We start from the raw sequence: 25,409 nt of genomic DNA on the forward strand, positions 1-25,409 counted from the left end.
AATTCTAGAGTTAAATTGATAAATAACATTGTTGAAGACATGGAGGAAGAAAATTTAATCGAATTTTAAATATGATCATTTTCGAATTTTTATATATACATATACTCTTATACTTACCTGAATTCTATAAAATTAACTATTCATATAGGTATGTATAGATAGCCAATGAACTAATTTTATGAAATAAAATACATATATACATATACTTACCTTAAACTCATACTCACCTGTAAATTTATACTCACCTAAAAATTTTTATATCATAAATTCGAACGCCCTAATGTAAAATCTATTAAATTAAATTGGAAGAATACCGCTTCTCTGTCATGTACGTACCCTAAGTATACATATGTACATATACATACGTAAAGAAGTAAAAAACCAAAGGCTCAACCGTCAGCAGCAAAACGGAGTGAGGGCAGTTATCGTTGAGCGCGCGGTGAAAGCTATATGTTTCTTTTTCTACTCCCTAAACTCTTGTTAATTCGATTTGTGCATTTTGAAGTTTAACCCAAGAAAGGTATTCTTCTAAATAAAGTTAATTTGTGAACGGATTAATATTAAATAAATATTATAAACCTTTTTATTATTGAAAATCGTGTGCCGGGTTGATTATTTAGTGAAAGGTGATAAAAAGGCGTAAGTAGCCAACCCAGCCAGTAAGTTGCCCTCCGTAGGCACAATAGAGTGGCTAGTGAAGCTTAAACACGGTCCTCTCGCCAGCCAAAGTGGAAATATAAATTTAAACAAAAAAAAAAAACGAAGCACTAGAAAAGGCTATAGTTTGCTCTAAGGGAACATTTTTAAAAGAAAAAAGCTGAAAATAAGCGAAAAGTGCCAAAAAACTAAAGTGCTGAAGAATATAAAACTGGAAAAAGCGGTGTCGAAAAATCGGAAAAAGAAAAGCAAATTTTATATTAAACACTAAGGTGCTCCGAAAACATGAAAAAGTGCCCAAAAAATTTAAGTGCTGCGGAATACCAATAAATCTGAAAAAGAAAAAGCAAATTTTAAATTGATAAAGAAAACCAAAACGCTATGTTAAGAAATCTGAAAAACAAAAGCAAATTTTATATTAAACAATAAGGTGCTACGAAAAATATCTGAAGTGCGGTCTTCGAAAAAACCTAAAATAGGAAAAAAGGGTACACCAAAACCGGAAAATAAAAGGAAAATATTTTTAATAAAGTGCTCGTACATCCTGAAAATAAAAATAAGGTGCACGGTCAAAACCTAAAAATATAAAGAAAATATTTTAATAAGATGCTCCGAAAAAGCCTGAGATATACAATATAGAAACATAAATGGGCTTGTGAAAACCTGAAAACATAAAAATAAGGTGCTCATAAAAAACCAGAAAATAAAAATAGGGTGCCCGTGAAAACCTGAAAATACAAAGAAAGTAAGGGTAAGGTGCTCAGTAAAAACTCGCACAACAATAATACGTTTAAAGTGAGTTAATATAAAAACGAAAAAAATAATCAAAAAATTGCAAAATTCTTTAAAAGAGCTAAAAATAAATAATATTAGCGTGCTCAGTGCGTTCAAAAGAGGTTAGTGAGCCCAACACAAAAATCTGAAATTTTAAAAGTGGCAATCAAAGAGGGTACCGAACCTGAAAAAATAAAATAAAAATCAGAAAATTTTTTTTAATCATCGAACAGCCGAGCGGAAGGTACAGTCCACAAGAAGCAGGAAAAGTTACCAGCACAGACAGAATAACCCGCTATCCACACAAGCAGCGGATCCGTTAACAGCACTAACAGCATTTCCCCATTACCAACACCAGAAAAATCTCGGAACAGCAGCGTACGGTAAATAGAAGGTATCCCAGGCAAAAAGTAAGTGCAGAAAAAAAAATTTTCCTACTACACATACACAGATTTATATAACCTAACGGACCTCTAAAGCATTTCTCGAGAAACCTCTCATGTTCTCATATTTGCTATATAAAATATAAACTCAAAAAAACAAAAAAATCTCTTAATCCCCCAACGCAAGCCTCTATAATCCGCTAAGATATATAAATCACACAGTTTCAAATACTTACATATATATGTATATACATATATAAACCACGTATATACCCCGTTTGCCTTCCCTTGAATGCCCCTGAAAAGAAACTATTAAAAACCCCTTATTTACCTCAACAAATTATTAACTCACCCGTACACATATTCTCCGTTGGTTTTTCACATCAGTCTAGCCCAACAACAGCCAAAATTTTTGCATACTTACATATGTATGCAGGCATTTACCAAAGACTTAAATTCGGTTCAATAATATTCGCCTAATAACACTCTTGCCTCATTAGCCTCAAAAGAAAAAAAAAATCATTTACTTACATATTTTTTCTTGTACTCAGAAGCGCTGAGACAAGTGCATAATTCTACCTCCGTTAAACTACATAAGCTGTATACGCATATATATTACATATATTCATTTGTGCTCAGAAGCGCTGAGACAAGTGCATAACCTCACCACCATTAGCATAGCAATTTCGCTCAACTCAATAACTGTAACATACAAATATACGCACATACACTTGGACTCAGAAGCGCTGAGCCAAGTGCACGAGCCCACCCCCGTTAACAGCAATTAAGTGCACCAATATACTTGTACATACACATATATATAGTCACCGAAATAAGTGCCGCTGACAAAATCCCCACAGTGGGCCACAGCAAATAAAATTTGTATCAAAAATACAGTGGGACAAAAACACATAAAAGCGAAGGAAACATTTTGTATTAATCTTTTTAAAATAAACCCCAACCCCTAAAACAATTATAGAAATATATTCCTCAATATATTTTATATAATAAAAAAGCTTTCGCATCGTAATATTTTTTGTGTACTCCAAATACACACCTCGAAAATACCCTCTCGTGTACCTCTGATACACTTCCTGTCGCATAAGCGAACATTAGCTTTGACCTCCCAAATCAAAGAGGCTCGCAACTAGTTTGTATTTTGAGCATAAACCCTCGGCATCGGAATGACTGACGACAAAACAGAGAAACTAGCTCTACCCAAAGGTACCAAGACTAGGAGCAGGTCCCAGACAGAAGAAGAAGAATTCTTGAGGAAATCCCTTTTCGAAATAGGAAAACTCGACAGGATATGCGACAAATGGTGGAATATCTCTGAGGCCGATCACACTAAACCCGGTTTGCAGACATATATGGAGGAACTCAACAGACTCGTAATCGCAGTAGAACGGTCATACGAAGCAGCACATATGAACGTCACAGATGCCAGCGCCCTGTCAACACTGGACGAAAATTATGACAAAGTGATGGAGACCACACTGAACACAAGGACCAGGATGAACGAGCTGCTCGCGCAACTGGAGCCGAACCCCATCAGCCAAGGACAACCCATGGTGCCACTGATAATGCCCAGGTCTGAACCCTATCTCAAAGTTCCTGCATGCGATACTGAAGTGTTCCACGGGGGCTACGAAACATGGCCGTCATTTAGGGACATGTTTACAGCGGTTTACATAAACCACCCCAAATTATCCCCTGCACAAAAACTGTACCACTTGAGACAAAAAACCCGTGGTAAAGCGGCCCTAATCATCCAAAAATATCCCCTCAACGATCAAAATTTCGAACTAGCCTGGGGGGGACTCAAGTCCAGATACGAGAATCGTAGAATTCTAGTAGACAGTCAGTTAAAGACTCTATTTAATATGCAGCCCGTGTTTTATGAAAATGGTGAAAGGATCCAAGAGATCCAAACCACGATAAATAACTGCATCTCAACTCTAAATTTAAACAATGTCCCCACCAACAACTGGGATCCCATCCTTATATATTTATGCGCCTCTAAGCTCCCCAATGAAACTCTCGCCTTATGGGAACAATCACTAGAGTCCAGGAAAGAACTCCCACTCTGGTCTGAAATGGACAAGTTCCTAACGACGCGCTATGAAGTAGTTGAACGGCTCGGTACGTATCGGCCAAGCAAACCTCGCCACCCAAATGCGAGCTTCAACAACCGAGCTTCAACACCCCAAAATCAGTCGAACAACTTCAAAAACAAGTCCCACTCATATCATAGCGAATCGACTCGACAGGCATCCTGTAAATTGTGCAATTCGAATCATTCTATGATGAATTGCATAAAATTCAAACAACTCAGTGTCGCGGAGCGGAACAATTTTGTTAAACAAAATCATTATTGCAAAAACTGCTTAGCATTTTCTCATCTGGAGTCCGAGTGCAAGAGCAACTTCAAATGTGTATATTGCCAAAAGAGACACCACTCTCTCCTCCACTATCAGACCACTTCATCGGTCAACTCCAACAATCATCGTCCCTCGTCACGTAATAACCAAACAAGGGTTAAACCTCAAGAGTTAAACATCAACGAGGCCCCCTCTACCTCCGCACAAGCCGCGAAGCTCCAAACTAAGGCAGCACAAAATCAAGCCTCCTCAACCTCTCAAAATGAGAATAATGTTCACTCTCACTTCGCTAGCAGCAAGGAAAAAACCTTACTGCCAACCGCAATGGTTCCCATTCTCCACCGAGGAGAAATATTCAAACTCCGCGCACTAATAGACCAAGGCTCCGAAAAAACCTTTGTGTCCTCTCGTATACAAAAGCTACTGGGTCTACCCACACAAAAAAACAGTTACCAAATATCAGGGATGGGCGGGCGCGTAGTCCAAAATTCAAATAAGACTTGTCTGATGACTATTTGCTCAGACGACTTAGCAACTCAAATCCCAACTCATGCGATAATCCTGCAGCAATTAACTCACTTCTTACCATCATTCAAAGCCAAAAACGTGGACTTCCAGAAGTTCTCTTCACTATCTCTGGCAGACCCCAATTGCTTCTCCCCAGCAAGAATTGGCATGGTGCTTGGTAGTGATGTAACCCCTCAAATTCTGCTAAACGGCCTGGAAACTAACGTGGCAGGAACCCTTATCGCACAACAAACAATATTTGGATGGATACTAAGTGGTCCGGTTGACGAACAAATTTCGGCATTCTCCACCCACGTAATTGATAATCCAGATAATTCTCTAAATGAACTGCTCAAAAGATTCTGGGAACAAGAAGAGGTTACAACTTCCTCACCCATAACAGACGATGATACATTTTGCGAAGAGCTGTACAAAAAAACCACCGTTCGGAAAGGAGACGGTAGATACATGGTCAAACTCCCCTTCAAACAAGGTTTTCCCGAAACTATAGCTCTCGGCCACTCTCGACCCGCAGCCCAGCAGCAATACATCAGCGTAGAAAGAACCCTAGAGAAAAAACCAGAGTTAAGAGAAAAGTACTCGGAAGTATTAGAAGAATACTTAACTCTGGACCACATGGAGCCAACTTCACCTCACGAAGTTATTAACAAAGGTAAATACTTCTCCTTCTATTTGCCTCACCACGCGGTTATAAAACCCGATAGTAAAACCACAAAAGTACGAGTAGTCTTCAATGCCTCCAAACCAATTCACTCCGGAAACTCATTGAATGACATATTACACACCGGCCCCACACTTCAAAATGATTTAATGCTGATAATCCTACAGTGGCGCCTCTATAAATTTGTTTTCAGCGGTGACATAGAAAAAATGTACCGCCAAATTATCGTCTACCCAGAAGATCAAGATTATCAACGAATCCTCTTTCGTAGAGCTTCTAACTCCAAGCTTGAAGATTTCAAGTTAAAAACAGTCACCTTTGGTGTCAACTGCTCACCGTACCTCGCGATTAGAACACTCCGCCAATTAGCAGAAGACACAAAAGAAGAATACCCGCTAGCCAACAATGTACTTCTGCATGAAACATATGTAGATGACATACTCACCGGCGGATATGAAATACAGTCCACACTCGACTCCATGACCCAAGTCATCGAAGCGCTCAAATCGGGAGGATTCCCTCTCAGAAAAATAACGGCCAATCACCCAAAACTACTCGAAGGCATATCCCACTCAGATCTCTTGGACATAGATTTCCTCAAATTCCAGGACTCCAGCTCCACCAAAACGCTTGGAATAAGATGGAATGCCCTTACAGATTCCTTCACGTACTCCTACGACTCCAGTCCGTCGAATAATTCGCGAACGAAAAGGCAAATTCTGTCGGCGGTAGCGAAACTTTTCGACCCGGCAGGATGGCTATCGCCAATTATGATCACAGCAAAAATCCTACTGCAGCAACTATGGATGGAGGGAACTGACTGGGATGAAGAAGTAAAAGCCGGCGCTCTTCAAAAATGGACGGTTTTTCACGAAAACCTCACGGCAATAAGCGACATAAAAATTCCCCGTTGGGTTCAACTCTCCCCCGACATACCCACTCAATTACACGGTTTCTCAGACGCCTCTGAAAAAGCTTTCTGCGCCTGTGTATACATAAGAACACAGCAATCTCCAAACGTATACGCTTGTCACCTGCTTGTGGCGAAAAGTAAAGTCGCTCCCTTACAAACGGTCAGTCTCCCTCGACTGGAACTTTGCGGAGCAGTTCTTCTCTCTAAATTAATAAAACAAGTTCGACTTCGGCTAAAACTACCACCTCACGAACTAACATTATGGACGGATTCTTCGATAGTGTTAGCATGGCTAGAAAAGCCACCCCATATGTGGAAAACCTACGTTGCAAACCGCACCTCTCAGGTCATCAAAAATGTAAACAACGCGACTTGGAAGCATGTAGCCAGCAAGGACAACCCAGCTGATCTAGGAACTCGAGGATTTCGGCCCCAAGACTTAGTCGACTGCCCACTATGGTGGAACGGACCCGAATGGTTAGCCAAACCCTCTCAGTTCTGGCCAAACACCACGCCTAAGCCGACACCCCCCCTAGAACAGAAACCAATCGTCACTCTTCACACCACTGAAAGCATCGATTTGCTGGAACGCTTCTCCTCCTATGCTCGTGCGCTGCGCGTAATGTCATTCGTCTACCGCTTCATTCATAAGGCAAAAGGACTCCCAATCCCCCCGACAAGCTCGGTTTCTCACGCGGAAATCACACACACAAAGGAACGGCTTATCCTCCAAGCGCAACAAATGCATTATGGAGACACGATTTCACTATTAAAAGCATCTAAACCCATAAGTAAAAAAAGCTCTCTCTTATCCCTGAATCCTATGCTCGACGCCAAGGGCCTCCTACGCGTGAATGGGCGGCTCAGTAAGGCCCCTATGAGCGACAACGAGCGTTACCCTATAATAATTCCGGAAACTTCCAGGTTCTGCATACTGTTTCTCAATTTCTTACACTCAACGCTTCTCCATGCAGAAAAACAACTCATGGTCCGAATGGTACAACAAGAATACTACATCCCTAGATTAAAGCTCAAAATAAAATCCTGTATTTCTAATTGCAAACCATGTACGGTGTACAAGCAAAAGATGAAGTCGCAGATAATGGCTGCTCTACCAGCGGAAAGGACGACATATACCTTACCCTTTCACACAACCGGTGTCGATTTTGCCGGCCCGTTTCTCGTCAAAACATCCCCACTACGTCGAGCCTCCCACACAAAGGCTTACGTCTGTGTGTTTGTCTGCTTCTCTACCAAGGCTATTCACCTAGAAGCTTGTTCGGACCTAACCACGGAAGCATTTAGAGCCGCTTTTGCTCGCTTTGCCGGTCGCCGCGGCCTGCCTCATAAGATGATGTCAGATAATGGAAAAACGTTCGTCGGGGCTCAACGAGCAATTCAGAAAGAACTATCGTCTTTTCTAAGTGAAGCCGCCTCGGACATAGCCGACAAATACGCTCTGCATGGCCTCTCTTGGCAGTTCATCCCCCCTTACGCTCCTCACATGGGTGGTCTCTGGGAAGCAGCAGTGAAGAGCTTCAAAATACACTTCCACAAAGTTGCCGGAAACCATAAATTCTCGTTTGAAGAGTTCTCGACACTTCTAGTTCGCATTGAAGCGGTCCTCAATTCTAGACCGCTCTCTCCAATGTCCGAAGACCCCCATGATTTACTCGTCTTGACCCCAGGCCACTTTTTGCGGGGAGCCCCCCTGCTATCTCTCCCAGAACCCAATCCCGACAATCTTAGCCTCCTCCACCGATGGCAAAAACTGAAAGTCCTTCACCATCAATTCAGCAATCGCTGGAAAAATGAATATTTAAAGGAATTGCATAAGCGTCAAAAATGGAAGGCACGAGAACCCAACGTCAAGGTAGGTGACCTAGTCGTCATCAAAGACGACCTTCTGCCTCCCAACGAATGGCGACTAGGTCGAATTTCAAACCTACACGTAGGCCCTGACGAGAATGTTCGCGTCGTCGACATTCACACCCAGAACGGCACAATTAGGCGCAACATTACAAAAATATGTTTATTACCCATGGCATAGCCCCCCTCTCACACACGTCCTGTGCCCTATCCCTCCAAATCCCCTTGCCACCCTTCTCTTTTAATATCACAGCTAATTCCTCTGTTTTCGTTTTCTTTTTTTTCTCTTTTCTCTCAAATTTCTCCACAGAGCGCATAATGGAGCGCGGAAAATGCAGGCTGTGTTGTCGCCCCCACTCTTTGCGCCATTGCCATGCGTTTTTGGCCATGACTCCAGCAGAGCGATATGAGTCTGCACGCGTCCATCGCTACTGCATAAACTGCTTAGCCACATCTCACACCACAGGGACGTGCACTTCCACCGGCAGTTGCCGCCACTGTGGCAGAGCTCATCACACGCTGTTGCATCGGCCTAATATTGCAACAGCAACACGCACTCGACGTCCGACACAACCACCCACACGCCATAGGCGTGATGATCGACGTGGAAGAACCAGGCAGCGTGCAATTGAACGACCAGCGGCGCGCTTACAGAGCCGCAGCGCCAACCAACGTAATCTGAGGAAGTTAGTCAACCAAGCGAAGAGTACGCTCGATCAGCTTAAAGAACTCCTGCATTCGTCCACTTCGCAGGCCCGGCGCCATGTTGAAGACATGGAGGAAGAAAATTTAATCGAATTTTAAATATGATCATTTTCGAATTTTTATATATACATATACTCTTATACTTACCTGAATTCTATAAAATTAACTATTCATATAGGTATGTATAGATAGCCAATGAACTAATTTTATGAAATAAAATACATATATACATATACTTACCTTAAACTCATACTCACCTGTAAATTTATACTCACCTAAAAATTTTTATATCATAAATTCGAACGCCCTAATGTAAAATCTATTAAATTAAATTGGAAGAATACCGCTTCTCTGTCATGTACGTACCCTAAGTATACATATGTACATATACATACGTAAAGAAGTAAAAAACCAAAGGCTCAACCGTCAGCAGCAAAACGGAGTGAGGGCAGTTATCGTTGAGCGCGCGGTGAAAGCTATATGTTTCTTTTTCTACTCCCTAAACTCTTGTTAATTCGATTTGTGCATTTTGAAGTTTAACCCAAGAAAGGTATTCTTCTAAATAAAGTTAATTTGTGAACGGATTAATATTAAATAAATATTATAAACCTTTTTATTATAGAAAATCGTGTGCCGCGTTGATTATTTAGTGAAAGGTGATAAAAAGGCGTAAGTAGCCAACCCAGCCAGTAAGTTGCCCTCCGTAGGCACAATAGAGTGGCTAGTGAAGCTTAAACAAACATGTACGAATTTGTTTAACGCATTTGTTTTGGTTACTCGACGTCTCCGTTCTCGTGTAGCCTACATATTGCGTTTTTTTTTTTTAATTTGCTTACCGGGCTAAAGGTTAGCATGCTTAAAATACGTAAGTCGTTTTGTTCAACAAGTTTAAGTAGATAACTCATCAGTTGTTTGCATCAGAGCGACAATTTTTGAGATAGTTATTAAAACTGTTTAAAGGTTGTCAAACGTTGTTTCTCGTTGTATATCCTTTAATTATAGAGTTAAATTGATAAATAACGTGTACGAATTTGTTTAACGCATTTGTTTTGGTTACTCGACGGCTCCGTTCTCGTGTAGCCTACATATTGCGTTTTTTTTTAATTTGCTTACCGGGCTAAAGGTTAGCATGCTTAAAATACGTAAGTCGTTTTGTTCAACAAATTTAAGTAGATAACTCATCAGTTGTTTGCATCAGAGCGGCAATTTTTGAGATAGTTATTAAAACTGTTTAAAGGTTGTCAAACGTTGTTTCTCGTTGTATATCCTTTAATTCTAGAGTTATATTGATAAATAACGTGTACGAATTTGTTTAACGCATTTGTTTTGGTTACTCGACGTCTCCGTTCTCGTGTAGCCTACATATTGCGTTTTTTTTTTTAATTTGCTTACCGGGCTAAAGGTTAGCATGCTTAAAATACGTAAGTCGTTTTGTTCAACAAATTTAAGTAGATAACTCCTCAGTTGTTTGCATAAGAGTGACAATTTTTGAGATAGTTATTAAAACTGTTTAAAGGTTGTCAAACGTTGTTTCTCGTTGTATATCCTTTAATTCTAGAGTTAAGTTGATAAATAACGTGTACGAATTTGTTTAACGCATTTGTTTTGGTTACTCGACGTCTCCGTTCTCGTGTAGCCTACATATTGCGTTTTTTTTAATTTGCTTACCGGGCTAAAGGTTAGCATGCTTGAAATACGTAAGTCGTTTTGTTCAACAAATTTAAGTAGATAACTCCTCAGTTGTTTGCATCAGAGCGACAATTTTTGAGATAGTTATTAAAACTGTTTAAAGGTTGTCAAACGTTGTTTCTCGTTGTATATCCTTTAATTCTAGAGTTAAATTGATAAATAACATGTACGAATTTGTTTAACGCATTTGTTTTGGTTACTCGACGTCTCCGTTCTCGTGTAGCCTACATATTGCGTTTTTTTTTTTAATTTGCTTACCGGGCTAAAGGTTAGCATGCTTAAAATACGTAAGTCGTTTTGTTCAACAAATTTAAGTAGATAACTCATCAGTTGTTTGCATCAGAGCGACAATTTTTGAGATAGTTATTAAAACTGTTTAAAGGTTGTCAAACGTTGTTTCTCGTTGTATATCCTTTAATTCTAGAGTTAAATTGATAAATAACATGTACGAATTTGTTTAACGCATTTGTTTTGGTTACTCGACGTCTCCGTTCTCGTGTAGCCTACATATTGCGTTTTTTTTTTTTAATTTGCTTACCGGGCTAAAGGTTAGCATGCTTAAAATACGTAAGTCGTTTTGTTCAACAAATTTAAGTAGATAACTCATCAGTTGTTTGCATCAGAGCGACAATTTTTGAGATAGTTATTAAAACTGTTTAAAGGTTGTCAAACGTTGTTTCTCGTTGTATATCCTTTAATTCTAGAGTTAAATTGATAAATAACGTGTACGAATTTGTTTAACGCATTTGTTTTGGTTACTCGACGGCTCCGTTCTCGTGTAGCCTACATATTGCGTTTTTTTTTAATTTGCTTACCGGGCTAAAGGTTAGCATGCTTAAAATACGTAAGTCGTTTTGTTCAACAAATTTAAGTAGATAACTCATCAGTTGTTTGCATCAGAGCGACAATTTTTGAGATAGTTATTAAAACTGTTTAAAGGTTGTCAAACGTTGTTTCTCGTTGTATATCCTTTAATTCTAGAGTTAAATTGATAAATAACATGTACGAATTTGTTTAACGCATTTGTTTTGGTTACTCGACGTCTCCGTTCTCGTGTAGCCTACATATTGCGTTTTTTTTTTTAATTTGCTTACCGGGCTAAAGGTTAGCATGCTTAAAATACGTAAGTCGTTTTGTTCAACAAATTTAAGTAGATAACTCCTCAGTTGTTTGCATCAGAGCGACAATTTTTGAGATAGTTATTAAAACTGTTTAAAGGTTGTCAAACGTTGTTTCTCGTTGTATATCCTTTAATTCTAGAGTTAAATTGATAAATAACGTGTACGAATTTGTTTAACGCATTTGTTTTGGTTACTCGACGTCTCCGTTCTCGTGTAGCCTACATATTGCGTTTTTTTTTTAATTTGCTTACCGGGCTAAAGGTTAGCATGCTTAAAATACGTAAGTCGTTTTGTTCAACAAATTTGAGTAGATAACTCATCAGTTGTTTGCATCAGAGCGACAATTTTTGAGATAGTTATTAAAACTCTTTAAAGGTTGTCAAACGTTGTTTCTCGTTGTATATCCTTTAATTCTAGAGTTAAATTGATAAATAACGTGTACGAATTTGTTTAACGCATTTGTTTTGGTTACTCGACGTCTCCGTTCTCGTGTAGCCTACATATTGCGTTTTTTTTTAATTTGCTTACCGGGCTAAAGGTTAGCATGCTTAAAATACGTAAGTCGTTTTGTTCAACAAATTTAAGTAGATAACTCATCAGTTGTTTGCATCAGAGCAACAATTTTTGAGATAGTTATTAAAACTGTTTAAAGGTTGTCAAACGTTGTTTCTCGTTGTATATCCTTTAATTCTAGAGTTAAATTGATAAATAACGTGTACGAATTTGTTTAACGCATTTGTTTTGGTTACTCGACGTCTCCGTTCTCGTGTAGCCTACATATTGCGTTTTTTTTTTTAAATTTGCTTACCGGGCTAAAGGTTAGCATGCTTAAAATACGTAAGTCGTTTTGTTCAACAAATTTAAGTAGATAACTCATCAGTTGTTTGCATCAGAGCGACAGTTTTTGAGATAGTTATTAAAACTGTTTAAAGGTTGTCAAACGTTGTTTCTCGTTGTATATTCTTTAATTCTAGAGTTAAATTGATAAATAACGTGTACGAATTTGTTTAACGCATTTGTTTTGGTTACTCGACGTCTCCGTTCTCGTGTAGCCTACATATTGCGTTTTTTTTTTAATTTGCTTACCGGGCTAAATGCTAGCATGCTTAAAATACGTAAGTCGTTTTGTTCAACAAATTTAAGTAGATAACTCATCAGTTGTTTGCATCAGAGCGACAATTTTTGAGATAGTTATTAAAACTGTTTAAAGGTTGTCAAACGTTGTTTCTCGTTGTATATCCTTTAATTCTAGAGTTAAATTGATAAATAACGTGTACGAATTTGTTTAACGCATTTGTTTTGGTTACTCGACGTCTCCGTTCTCGTGTAGCCTACATATTGCGTTTTTTTTTTAATTTGCTTACCGGGCTAAAGGTTAGCATACTTAAAATACGTAAGTCGTTTTGTTCAACAAATTTAAGTAGATAACTCATCAGTTGTTTGCATCAGAGCGACAATTTTTGAGATAGTTATTAAAACTGTTTAAAGGTTGTCAAACGTTGTTTCTCGTTGTATATCCTTTAATTCTAGAGTTAAATTGATAAATAACGTGTACGAATTTGTTTAACGCATTTGTTTTGGTTACTCGACGTCTCCGTTCTCGTGTAGCCTACATATTGCGTTTTTTTTTTTAATTTGCTTACCGGGCTAAAGGTTAGTATGCTTAAAATACGTAAGTCGTTTTGTTCAACAAATTTAAGTAGGTAACTCATCAGGAGTTTGCATCAGAGCGACAATTTTTGAGATAGTTATTAAAACTGTTTAAAGGTTGTCAAACGTTGTTTCTCGTTGTATATCCTTTAAATCTAGAGTTAAATTGATAAATAACGTGTACGAATTTGTTTAACGCATTTGTTTTGGTTACTCGACGTCTCCGTTCTCGTGTAGCCTACATATTGCGTTTTTTTTTTAATTTGCTTACCGGGCTAAAGGTTAGCATGCTTAAAATACGTAAGTCGTTTTGTTCAACAAATTTAAGTAGATAACTCATCAGTTGTTTGCATCAGAGCGACAATTTTTGAGATAGTTATTAAAACTGTTTAAAGGTTGTCAAACGTTGTTTCTCGTTGTATATCCTTTAATTCTAGAGTTAAATTGATAAATAACGTGTACGAATTTGTTTAACGCATTTGTTTTGGTTACTCGACGTCTCCGTTCTCGTGTAGCCTACATATTGCGTTTTTTTTTTAATTTGCTTACCGGGCTAAAGGTTAGCATGCTTAAAATACGTAAGTCGTTTTGTTCAACAAATTTAAGTAGATAACTCATCAGTTGTTTGCATCAGAGCGACAATTTTTGAGATAGTTATTAAAACTGTTTAAAGGTTGTCAAACGTTGTTTCTCGTTGTATATCCTTTAATTCTAGAGTTAAATTTATAAATAACGTGTACGAATTTGTTTAACGCATTTGTTTTGGTTACTCGACGTCTCCGTTCTCGTGTAGCCTACATATTGCGTTTTTTTTTTAATTTGCTTACCGGGCTAAAGGCTAGCATGCTTAAAATACGTAAGTCGTTTTGTTCAACAAATTTAAGTAGATAACTCATCAGTTCTTTGCATCAGAACGACAATTTTTGAGATAGTTATTAAAACTGTTTAAAGGTTGTCAAACGTTGTTTCTCGTTGTATATCCTTTAATTCTAGAGTTAAATTGATAAATAACGTGTACGAATTTGTTTTACGCATTTGTTTTGGTTACTCGACGTCTCCGTTCTCGTGTAACCTACATATTGCGTTTTTTTTTAATTTGCTTACCGGGCTAAAGGTTAGCATGCTTAAAATACGTAAGTCGTTTTGTTCAACAAATTTAAGTAGATAACTCATCAGTTGTTTGCATCAGAGCGACAATTTTTGAGATAGTTATTAAAACTGTTTAAAGGTTGTCAAACGTTGTTTCTCGTTGTATATCCTTTAATTCTAGAGTTAAATTGATAAATAACGTGTACGAATTTGTTTAACGCATTTGTTTTGGTTACTCGACGTCTCCGTTCTCGTGTAACCTACATATTGCGTTTTTTTTTTTAATTTGCTTACCGGGCTAAAGGTTAGCATGCTTAAAATACGTAAGTCGTTTTGTTCAACAAATTTAAGTAGATAACTCATCAGTTGTTTGCATCAGAGCGACAATTTTTGAGATAGTTATTAAAACTGTTTAAAGGTTGTCAAACGTTGTTTCTCGTTGTATATCCTTTAATTCTAGAGTTAAATTTATAAATAACGTGTACGAATTTGTTTAACGCATTTGTTTTGGTTACTCGACGGCTCCGTTCTCGTGTAGCCTACATATTGCGTTTTTTTTTTAATTTGCTTACCGGGCTAAAGGTTAGCATGCTTAAAATACGTAAGTCGTTTTGTTCAACAAATTTAAGTAGATAACTCATCAGTTGTTTGCATCAGAGCGACAATTTTTGAGATAGTTATTAAAACTGTTTAAGGGTTGTCAAACGTTGTTTCTCGTTGTATATCCTTTAATTCTAGAGTTAAATTGATAAATAACATGTACGAATTTGTTTAACGCATTTCTTTTGGTTACTCGACGTCTCCGTTCTCGTGTAGCCTACATATTGCGTTTTTTTTTTTAATTTGCTTACCGGGCTAAAGGTTAGCATGCTTAAAATACGTAAGTCGTTTTGTTCAACAAATTTAAGTAGATAACTCATCAGTTGTTTGCATCAGAGCGACAATTTTTGAGATAGTTATTAAAACTGTTTAAAGGTTGTCAAACGTTGTTTCTCGTTGTATATCCTTTAATTCTAGAGTTAAATTGATAAATAACGTGTACGAATTTGTTTAACGCATTTGTTTTGGTTACTCGACGGCTCCGTTCTCGTGTAGCCTACATATTGCGTTTTTTTTTTTAATTTGCTTACCGGGCTAAAGGTTAGCATGCTTAAAATACGTAAGTCGTTTTGTTCAACAAATTTAAGTAGATAACTTATCAGTTGTTTGCATCAGAGCGACAATTTTTGAGATAGTTATTAAAACTGTTTAAAGGTTGTCAAACGTTGTTTCTCGTTGTATATCCTTTAATTCTAGAGTTAAATTGATAAATAACGTGTACGAATTTGTTTAACGCATTTGTTTTGGTTACTCGACGTCTCCGTTCTCGTGTAGCCTACATATTGCGTTTTTTTTTTAATTTGCTTACCGGGCTAAAGGTTAGCATGCTTAAAATATGTAAGTCGTTTTGTTCAACAAATTTAAGTAGATAACTCCTCAGTTGTTTGCATCAGAGCGACAATTTTTGAGATAGTTATTAAAACTGTTTAAAGGTTGTCAAACGTTGGTTCTCGTTGTATATCCTTTAATTCTAGAGTTAAATTGATAAATAACGTGTACGAATTTGTTTAACGCATTTGTTTTGGTTACTCGACGTCTCCGTTCTCGTGTAGCCTACATATTGCGTTTTTTTTTTAATTTGCTTACCGGGCTAAAGGCTAGCATGCTTAAAATACGTAAGTCGTTTTGTTCAACAAATTTAAGTAGATAACTCATCAGTTGTTTGCATCAGAACGACAATTTTTGAGATAGTTATTAAAACTGTTTAAAGGTTGTCAAACGTTGTTTCTCGTTGTATATCCTTTAATTCTAGAGTTAAATTGATAAATAACGTGTACGAATTTGTTTAACGCATTTGTTTTGGTTACTCGACGTCTCCGTTCTCGTGTAGCCTACATATTGCGTTTTTTTTTAATTTGCTTACCGGGCTAAAGGTTAGCATGCTTAAAATACGTAAGTCGTTTTGTTCAACAAATTTAAGTAGATAACTCATCAGTTGTTTGCATCAGAGCGACAATTTTTGAGATAGTTATTAAAACTGTTTAAAGGTTGTCAAACCTTGTTTCTCGTTGTATATCCTTTAATTCTAGAGTTAAATTGATAAATAACGTGTACGAATTTGTTTAACGCATTTGTTTTGGTTACTCGACGTCTCCGTTCTCGTGTAGCCTACATATTGCGTTTTTTTTTTAATTTGCTTACCGGGCTAAAGGTTGGCATGCTTAAAATACGTAAGTCGTTTTGTTCAACAAATTTAAGTAGATAACTCATCAGTTGTTTGCATCAGAGCGACAATTTTTGAGATAGTTATTAAAACTGTTTAAAGGTTGTCAAACGTTGTTTCTCGTTGTATGTATATCCTTTAATTCTAGAGTTAAATTGATAAATAACGTGTACGAATTTGTTTAACGCATTTGTTTTGGTTACTCGACGGCTCCGTTCTCGTGTAGCCTACATATTGCGTTTTTTTTTTAATTTGCTTACCGGGCTAAAGGTTAGCATGCTTAAAATACGTAAGTCGTTTTGTTCAACAAATTTAAGTAGATAACTCATCAGTTGTTTGCATCAGAGCGACAATTTTTGAGATAGTTATTAAAACTGTTTAAAGGTTGTCAAACGTTGTTTCTCGTTGTATATCCTTTAATTCTAGAGTTAAATTGATAAATAACATGTACGAATTTGTTTAACGCATTTGTTTTGGTTACTCGACGTCTCCGTTCTCGTGTAGCCTACATATTGCGTTTTTTTTTTTTTTTTATTTGCTGACCGGGCTAAAGGTTAGCATGCTTAAAATACGTAAGTCGTTTTGTTCAACAAATTTAAGTAGATAACTCATCAGTTGTTTGCATCAGAGCGACAATTTTTGAGATAGTTATTAAAACTGTTTAAAGGTTGCCAAACGTTGTTTCTCGTTGTATATCCTTTAATTCTAGAGTTAAATTGATAAATAACGTGTACGAATTTGTTTAACGCATTTGTTTTGGTTACTCGACGGCTCCGTTCTCGTGTAGCCTACATATTGCGTTTTTTTTTTAATTTGCTTACCGGGCTAAAGGTTAGCATGCTTAAAATACGTAAGTCGTTTTGTTCAACAAATTTAAGTAGATAACTCATCAGTTGTTTGCATCAGAGCGACAATTTTTGAGATAGTTATTAAAACTGTTTAAAGGTTGTCAAACGTTGTTTCTCGTTGTATATCCTTTAATTCTAGAGTTAAATTGATAAATAACGAGTACGAATTTGTTTAACGCATTTGTTTTGGTTACTCGACGTCTCCGTTCTCGTGTAGCCTACATATTGCGTTTTTTTTTTTTTAATTTGCTTACCGGGCTAAAGTTAGCATGCTTAAAATACGTAAGTCGTTTTGTTCAACAAATTTTAGTAGATAACTCCTCAGTTGTTTGCATCAGAGCGACAATTTTTGAGATAGTTATTAAAACTGTTTAAAGGTTGTCAAACGTTGTTTCTCGTTGTATATCCTTTAATTCTAGAGTTAAATTGATAAATAACGTGTACGAATTTGTTTAACGCATTTGTGTTGGTTACTCGACGTCTCCGTTCTCGTGTAGCCTACATATTGCGTTTTTTTTTTAATTTGCTTACCGGGCTAAAGGTTAGCATGCTTAAAATACGTAAGTCGTTTTGTTCAACAAATTTGAGTAGATAACTCATCAGTTGTTTGCATCAGAGCGACAATTTTTGAGATAGTTATTAAAACTGTTTAAAGGTTGTCAAACGTTGTTTCTCATTGTATATCCTTTAATTCTAGAGTTAAATTGATAAATAACGTGTACGAATTTGTTTAACGCATTTGTTTTGGTTACTCGACGTCTCCGTTCTCGTGAAGCCTACATATTGCGTTTTTTTTTTAATTTGCTTACCGGGCTAAAGGTTAGCATGCTTAAAATACGTAAGTCGTTTTGTTCAACAAATTTAAGTAGATAACTCATCAGTTGTTTGCATCAGAGCGACAATTTTTGAGATAGTTATTAAAACTGTTTAAAGGTTGTCAAACGTTGTTTCTCGTTGTATATCCTTTAATTCTAGAGTTAAATTGATAAATAACGTGTACGAATTTGTTTAACGCATTTGTTTTGGTTACTCGACGGCTCCGTTCTCGTGTAGCCTACATATTGCGTTTTTTTTTTAATTTGCTTACCGGGCTAAAGGTTAGCATGCTTAAAATACGTAAGTCGTTTTGTTCAACAAATTTAAGTAGATAACTCATCAGTTGTTTGCATCAGAGCGACAATTTTTGAGATAGTTATTAAAACTGTTTAAAGGTTGTCAAACGTTGTTTCTCGTTGTATATCCTTTAATTCTAGAGTTAAATTGATAAATAACATGTACGAATTTGTTTAACGCATTTGTTTTGGTTACTCGACGTCTCCGTTCTCGTGTAGCCTACATATTGCGTTTTTTTTTTTTTTTTTATTTGCTGACCGGGCTAAAGGTTAGCATGCTTAAAATACGTAAGTCGTTTTGTTCAACAAATTTAAGTAGATAACTCATCAGTTGTTTGCATCAGAGCGACAATTTTTGAGATAGTTATTAAAACTGTTTAAAGGTTGCCAAACGTTGTTTCTCGTTGTATATCCTTTAATTCTAGAGTTAAATTGATAAATAACGTGTACGAATTTGTTTAACGCATTTGTTTTGGTTACTCGACGGCTCCGTTCTCGTGTAGCCTACATATTGCGTTTTTTTTTTAATTTGCTTACCGGGCTAAAGGTTAGCATGCTTAAAATACGTAAGTCGTTTTGTTCAACAAATTTAAGTAGATAACTCATCAGTTGTTTGCATCAGAGCGACAATTTTTGAGATAGTTATTAAAACTGTTTAAAGGTTGTCAAACGTTGTTTCTCGTTGTATATCCTTTAATTCTAGAGTTAAATTGATAAATAACGAGTACGAATTTGTTTAACGCATTTGTTTTGGTTACTCGACGTCTCCGTTCTCGTGTAGCCTACATATTGCGTTTTTTTTTTTTTAATTTGCTTACCGGGCTAAAGTTAGCATGCTTAAAATACGTAAGTCGTTTTGTTCAACAAATTTTAGTAGATAACTCCTCAGTTGTTTGCATCAGAGCGACAATTTTTGAGATAGTTATTAAAACTGTTTAAAGGTTGTCAAACGTTGTTTCTCGTTGTATATCCTTTAATTCTAGAGTTAAATTGATAAATAACGTGTACGAATTTGTTTAACGCATTTGTGTTGGTTACTCGACGTCTCCGTTCTCGTGTAGCCTACATATTGCGTTTTTTTTTTAATTTGCTTACCGAGCTAAAGGTTAGCATGCTTAAAATACGTAAGTCGTTTTGTTCAACAAATTTGAGTAGATAACTCATCAGTTGTTTGCATCAGAGCGACAATTTTTGAGATAGTTATTAAAACTGTTTAAAGGTTGTCAAACGTTGTTTCTCATTGTATATCCTTTAATTCTAGAGTTAAATTGATAAATAACGTGTACGAATTTGTTTAACGCATTTGTTTTGGTTACTCGACGTCTCCGTTCTCGTGAAGCCTACATATTGCGTTTTTTTTTTAATTTGCTTACCGGGCTAAAGGTTAGCATGCTTAAAATACGTAAGTCGTTTTGTTCAACAAATTTAAGTAGATAACTCATCAGTTGTTTGCATCAGAGCGACAATTTTTGAGATAGTTATTAAAACTGTTTAAAGGTTGTCAAACGTTGTTTCTCGTTGTATATCCTTTAATTCTAGAGTTAAATTGATAAATAACGTGTACGAATTTGTTTAACGCATTTGTTTTGGTTACTCGACGGCTCCGTTCTCGTGTAGCCTACATATTGCGTTTTTTTTTTAATTTGCTTACCGGGCTAAAGGTTAGCATGCTTAAAATACGTAAGTCGTTTTGTTCAACAAATTTAAGTAGATAACTCATCAGTTGTTTGCATCAGAGCGACAATTTTTGAGATAGTTATTAAAACTGTTTAAAGGTTGTCAAACGTTGTTTCTCGTTGTATATCCTTTAATTCTAGAGTTAAATTGATAAATAACGTGTACGAATTCGTTTAACGCATTTGTTTTGGTTACTCGACGGCTCCGTTCTCGTGTAGCCTACATATTGCGTTTTTTTTTTAATTTGCTTACCGGGCTAAAGGTTAGCATGCTTAAAATACGTAAGTCGTTTTGTTCAACAAATTTAAGTAGATAACTCATCAGTTGTTTGCATCAGAGCGACAATTTTTGAGATAGTTATTAAAACTGTTTAAAGGTTGTCAAACGTTGTTTCTCGTTGTATATCCTTTAATTCTAGAGTTAAATTGATAAATAACGTGTACGAATTTGGTTAACGCATTTGTTTTGGTTACTCGACGTCTCCGTTCTCGTGTAGCCTACATATTGCGTTTTTTTTTTCTAATTTGCTTACCGGGCTAAAGGTTAGCATGCTTAAAATACGTAAGTCGTTTTGTTCAACAAATTTAAGTAGATAACTCATCAGTTGTTTGCATCAGAGCGACAATTTTTGAGATAGTTATTTAAACTGTTTAAAGGTTGTCAAACGTTGTTTCTCGTTGTATATGCTTTAATTCTAGAGTTAAATTGATAAATAACGTGTACGAATTTGTTTAACGCATTTGTTTTGGTTACTCGACGTCTCCGTTCTCGTGTAGCCTACATATTGCGTTTTTTTTCTAATTTGCTTACCGGGCTAAAGGTTAGCATGCTTAAAATACGTAAGTCGTTTTGTTCAACAAATTTAAGTAGATAACTCATCAGTTGTTTGCATCAGAGCGACAATTTTTGAGATAGTTATTAAAACTGTCTAAAGGTTGTCAAACGTTGTTTCTCGTTGTATATCCTTTAATTCTAGAGCTAAATTGATAAATAACGTGTACGAATTTGGTTAACGCATTTGTTTTGGTTACCCGACGTCTCCGTTCTCGTGTAGCCTACATATTGCGTTTTTTTTTAATTTGTTTACCGGGCTAAAGGTTAGCATGCTTAAAATACGTAAGTCGTTTTGTTCAACAAATTTGAGTAGATAACTCAGCAGTTGTTTGCATCAGAGCGACAATTTTTGAGATAGTTATTAAAACTGTTTAAAGGTTGTCAAACGATGTTTCTCGTTGTATATCCTTTAATTCTAGAGTTAAATTGATAAATAACGTATACGAATTTGTTTAACGCATTTGTTTTGGTTACTCGACGGCTCCGTTCTCGTGTAGCCTACATATTGCGTTTTTTTTTTTTAATTTGCTTACCGGGCTAAAGGTTAGCATGCTTAAAATACGTAAGTCGTTTTGTTCAACAAATTTGAGTAGATAACTCATCAGTTGTTTGCATCAGAGCGACAATTTTTGAGATAGTTATTAAAACTGTTTAAAGGTTGTCAAACGTTGTTTCTCGTTGTATATCCTTTAATTCTAGAGTTATATTGATAAATAACGTGTACGAATTTGTTTAACGCATTTGTTTTGGTTACTCGACGTCTCTGTTCTCGTGTAGCCTACATATTGCGTTTTTTTTTTTAATTTGCTTACCGGGCTAAAGGTTAGCATGCTTAAAATACGTAAGTCGTTTTGTTCAACAAATTTAAGTAGATAACTCATCAGTTGTTTGCATCAGAGCGACAATTTTTGAGATAGTTATTAAAACTGTTTAAAGGTTGCCAAACGTTGTTTCTCGTTGTATATCCTTTAATTCTAGAGTTAAATTTATAAATAACGTGTACGAATTTGTTTAACACATTTGTTTTGGTTACTCGACGTCTCCGTTCTCGTGTAGCCTACATATTGCGTTTTTTTTCTAATTTGCTTACCGGACTAAAGGTTAGCATGCTTAAAATACGTAAGTCGTTTAGTTCAACAAATTTAAGTAGATAACTCATCAGTTGTTTGCATCAGAGCGACAATTTTTGAGATAGTTATTAAAACTGTTTAAAGGTTGTCAAACGTTGTTTCTCGTTGTATATCCTTTAATTCTAGAGTTAAATTGATAAATAACGTGTACGAATTTGTTTAACGCATTTATTTTGGTTACTCGATGGCTCCGTTCTCGTGTAGCCTACATATTGCGTTTTTTTTTAATTTGCTTACCGGGCTAAAGGTTAGCATGCTTAAAATACGTAAGTCGTTTTGTTCAACAAATTTAAATAGATAACTCCTCAGTTGTTTGCATCAGAACGACAATTTTTGAGATAGTTATTAAAACTGTTTAAAGGTTGTCAAACGTTGTTTCTCGTTGTATATCCTTTAATTCTAGAGTTAAATTGATAAATAACGTGTACGAATTTGTTTAACGCATTTGTTTTGGTTACTCGATGTCTCCGTTCTCGTGTAGCCTACATATTGCGTTTTTTTTTTTTTAATTTGCTTACCGGGCTAAAGGTTAGCATGCTTAAAATACGTAAGTCGTTTTGTTCAACAAATTTAAGTAGATAACTCATCAGTTGTTTGCATCAGAGCGACAATTTTTGAGATAGTTATTAAAACTGTTTAAAGGTTGTCAAACGTTGTTTCTCGTTGTATATCCTTTAATTCTAGAGTTAAATTGATAAATAACGTGTACGAATTTGTTTAACGCATTTGTTTTGGTTACTCGACGTCTCCGTTCTCGTGTAGCCTACATATTGCGTTTTTTTTCTAATTTGCTTACCGGACTAAAGGTTAGCATGCTTAAAATACGTAAGTCGTTTAGTTTAACAAATTTAAGTAGATAACTCATCAGTTGTTTGCATCAGAGCGACAATTTTTGAGATAGTTATTAAAACTGTTTAAAGGTTGTCAAACGTTGTTTCTCGTTGTATATCCTTTAATTCTAGAGTTAAATTGATAAATAACGTGTACGAATTTGTTTAACGCATTTGTTTTGGTTACTCGACGTCTCCGTTCTCGTGTAGCCTACATATTGCGTTTTTTTTTTAATTTGCTTACCGGGCTAAAGGTTAGCATGCTTAAAATACGTAAGTCGTTTTGTTCAACAAATTTAAGTAGATAACTCATCAGTTGTTTGCATCAGAGCGACTATTTTTGAGATAGTTATTAAAACTGTTTAAAGGTTGTCAAACGTTGTTTCTCGTTGTATATCCTTTAATTCTAGAGTTAAATTGATAAATAACGTGTACGAATTTGTTTAACGCATTTGTTTTGGTTACTCGACGGCTCCGTTCTCGTGTAGCCTACATATTGCGTTTTTTTTTTAATTTGCTTACCGGGCTAAAGGTTAGCATGCGTAAAATATGTAAGTCGTTTTGTTCAACAAATTTAAGTAGATAACTCATCAGTTGTTTGCATCAGAGCGACAATTTTTGAGATAGTTATTAAAACTGTTTAAAGGTTGTCAAACGTTGTTTCTCGTTGTATATCCTTTAATTCTAGAGTTAAATTGATAAATAACATGTACGAATTTGTTTAACGCATTTGTTTTGGTTACTCGACGGCTCCGTTCTCGTGTAGCCTACATATTGCATTTTTTTTTTAATTCGCTTACCGGGCTAAAGGTTAGCATGCTTAAAATTCGTAAGTTGTTTTGTTCAACAAATTTTAGTAGATAACTCCTCAGTTGTTTGCATCAGAGCGACAATTTTTGAGATAGTTATTAAAACTGTTTAAAGGTTGTCAAACGTTGTTTCTCGTTGTATATCCTTTAATTCTAGAGTTAAATTGATAAATAACGTGTACGAATTTGTTTAACGCATTTGTTTTGGTTACTCGACGGCTCCGTTCTCGTGTAGCCTACATATTGCTTTTTGTTTTTAATTTGCTTACCGGGCTAAAGGTTAGCATGCTTAAAATACGTAAGTCGGTTTGTTCAACAAATTTAAGTAGATAACTCATCAGTTGTTTGCATCAGAGCGACAATTTTTGAGATAGTTATTAAAACTGTTTAAAGGTTGCCAAACGTTGTTTCTCGTTGTATATCCTTTAATTCTAGAGTTAAATTGATAAATAACGTGTACGAATTTGTTTAACACATTTGTTTTGGTTACTCGACGTCTCCGTTCTCGTGTAGCCTACATATTGCGTTTTTTTTCTAATTTGCTTACCGGACTAAAGGTTAGCATGCTTAAAATACGTAAGTCGTTTAGTTCAACAAATTTAAGTAGATAACTCATCAGTTGTTTGCATCAGAGCGACAATTTTTGAGATAGTTATTAAAACTGTTTAAAGGTTGTCAAACGTTGTTTCTCGTTGTATATCCTTTAATTCTAGAGTTAAATTGATAAATAACGTGTACGAATTTGTTTAACGCATTTATTTTGGTTACTCGATGGCTCCGTTCTCGTGTAGCACACATATTGCGTTTTTTTTTAATTTGCTTACCGGGCTAAAGGTTAGCATGCTTAAAATACGTAAGTCGTTTTGTTCAACAAATTTAAGTAGATAACTCCTCAGTTGTTTGCATCAGAACGACAATTTTTGAGATAGTTATTAAAACTGTTTAAAGGTTGTCAAACGTTGTTTCTCGTTGTATATCCTTTAATTCTAGAGTTAAATTGATAAATAACGTGTACGAATTTGTTTAACGCATTTGTTTTGGTTACTCGATGTCTCCGTTCTCGTGTAGCCTACATATTGCGTTTTTTTTTTTTAAATTTGCTTACCGGGCTAAAGTTTAGCATGCTTAAAATACGTAAGTCGTTTTGTTCAACAAATTTGAGTAGATAACTCATCAGTTGTTTACATCAGAGCGACAATTTTTGAGATAGTTATTAAAACTGTTTAAAGGTTGTCAAACGTTGTTTCTCGTTGTATATCCTTTAATTCTAGAGTTAAATTGATAAATAACGTGTACGAATTTGTTTAACGCATTTGTTTTGGTTACTCGATGGCTCCGTTCTCGTGTAGCCTACATATTGCGTTTTTTTTTTTAATTTGCTTACCGGGCTAAAGGTTACCATGCTTAAAATACGTAAGTCGTTTTGTTCAACAAATTTAAGTAGATAACTCATCAGTTGTTTGCATCAGAGCGACAATTTTTGAGA

General features: G+C 36.1%; 1 protein-coding gene across 2 annotated transcripts; it reads left to right on the top strand.

Moving 5' to 3' along the window:
- The first annotated feature begins 729 nt into the window (after positions 1-729).
- LOC137235838 (uncharacterized) lies at positions 730-9,479 on the top strand. 2 transcript variants are annotated; one of them, XR_010948064.1, is made up of 2 exons: positions 730-1,841; positions 8,477-9,479. XR_010948064.1 is itself a non-coding variant. In XM_067758656.1 (2 exons), exons 1-2 carry the CDS (start codon positions 8,143-8,145, stop codon positions 8,968-8,970), a joined length of 522 nt encoding a protein of 173 aa, XP_067614757.1. In that variant the 5' UTR covers positions 6,526-8,142; the 3' UTR covers positions 8,971-9,479. The 2 variants fall into 2 exon arrangements, 1 of the variants encoding a protein (XP_067614757.1); XM_067758656.1 differs by lacking the exon at positions 730-1,841 and adding an exon at positions 6,526-8,170.
- Positions 9,480-25,409: the final 15,930 nt, after the last annotated feature.

The sequence above is a fragment of the Eurosta solidaginis genome, unplaced genomic scaffold, assembly GCF_040869045.1.
Source record: "Eurosta solidaginis isolate ZX-2024a unplaced genomic scaffold, ASM4086904v1 ctg00001108.1, whole genome shotgun sequence".
Classification (NCBI taxonomy): domain Eukaryota; kingdom Metazoa; phylum Arthropoda; class Insecta; order Diptera; family Tephritidae; genus Eurosta; species Eurosta solidaginis.

Coding starts and splice junctions, on each gene's coding strand:
- LOC137235838 (XM_067758656.1), top strand. CDS start 8,143: ATGGAAGGCACGAGAACCCAACGTCAAG. Junction 8,171..8,476: donor CACGAGAACCCAACGTCAAG/GTAGGTGACCTA, acceptor ATTTCTCCACAG/AGCGCATAATGGAGCGCGGA.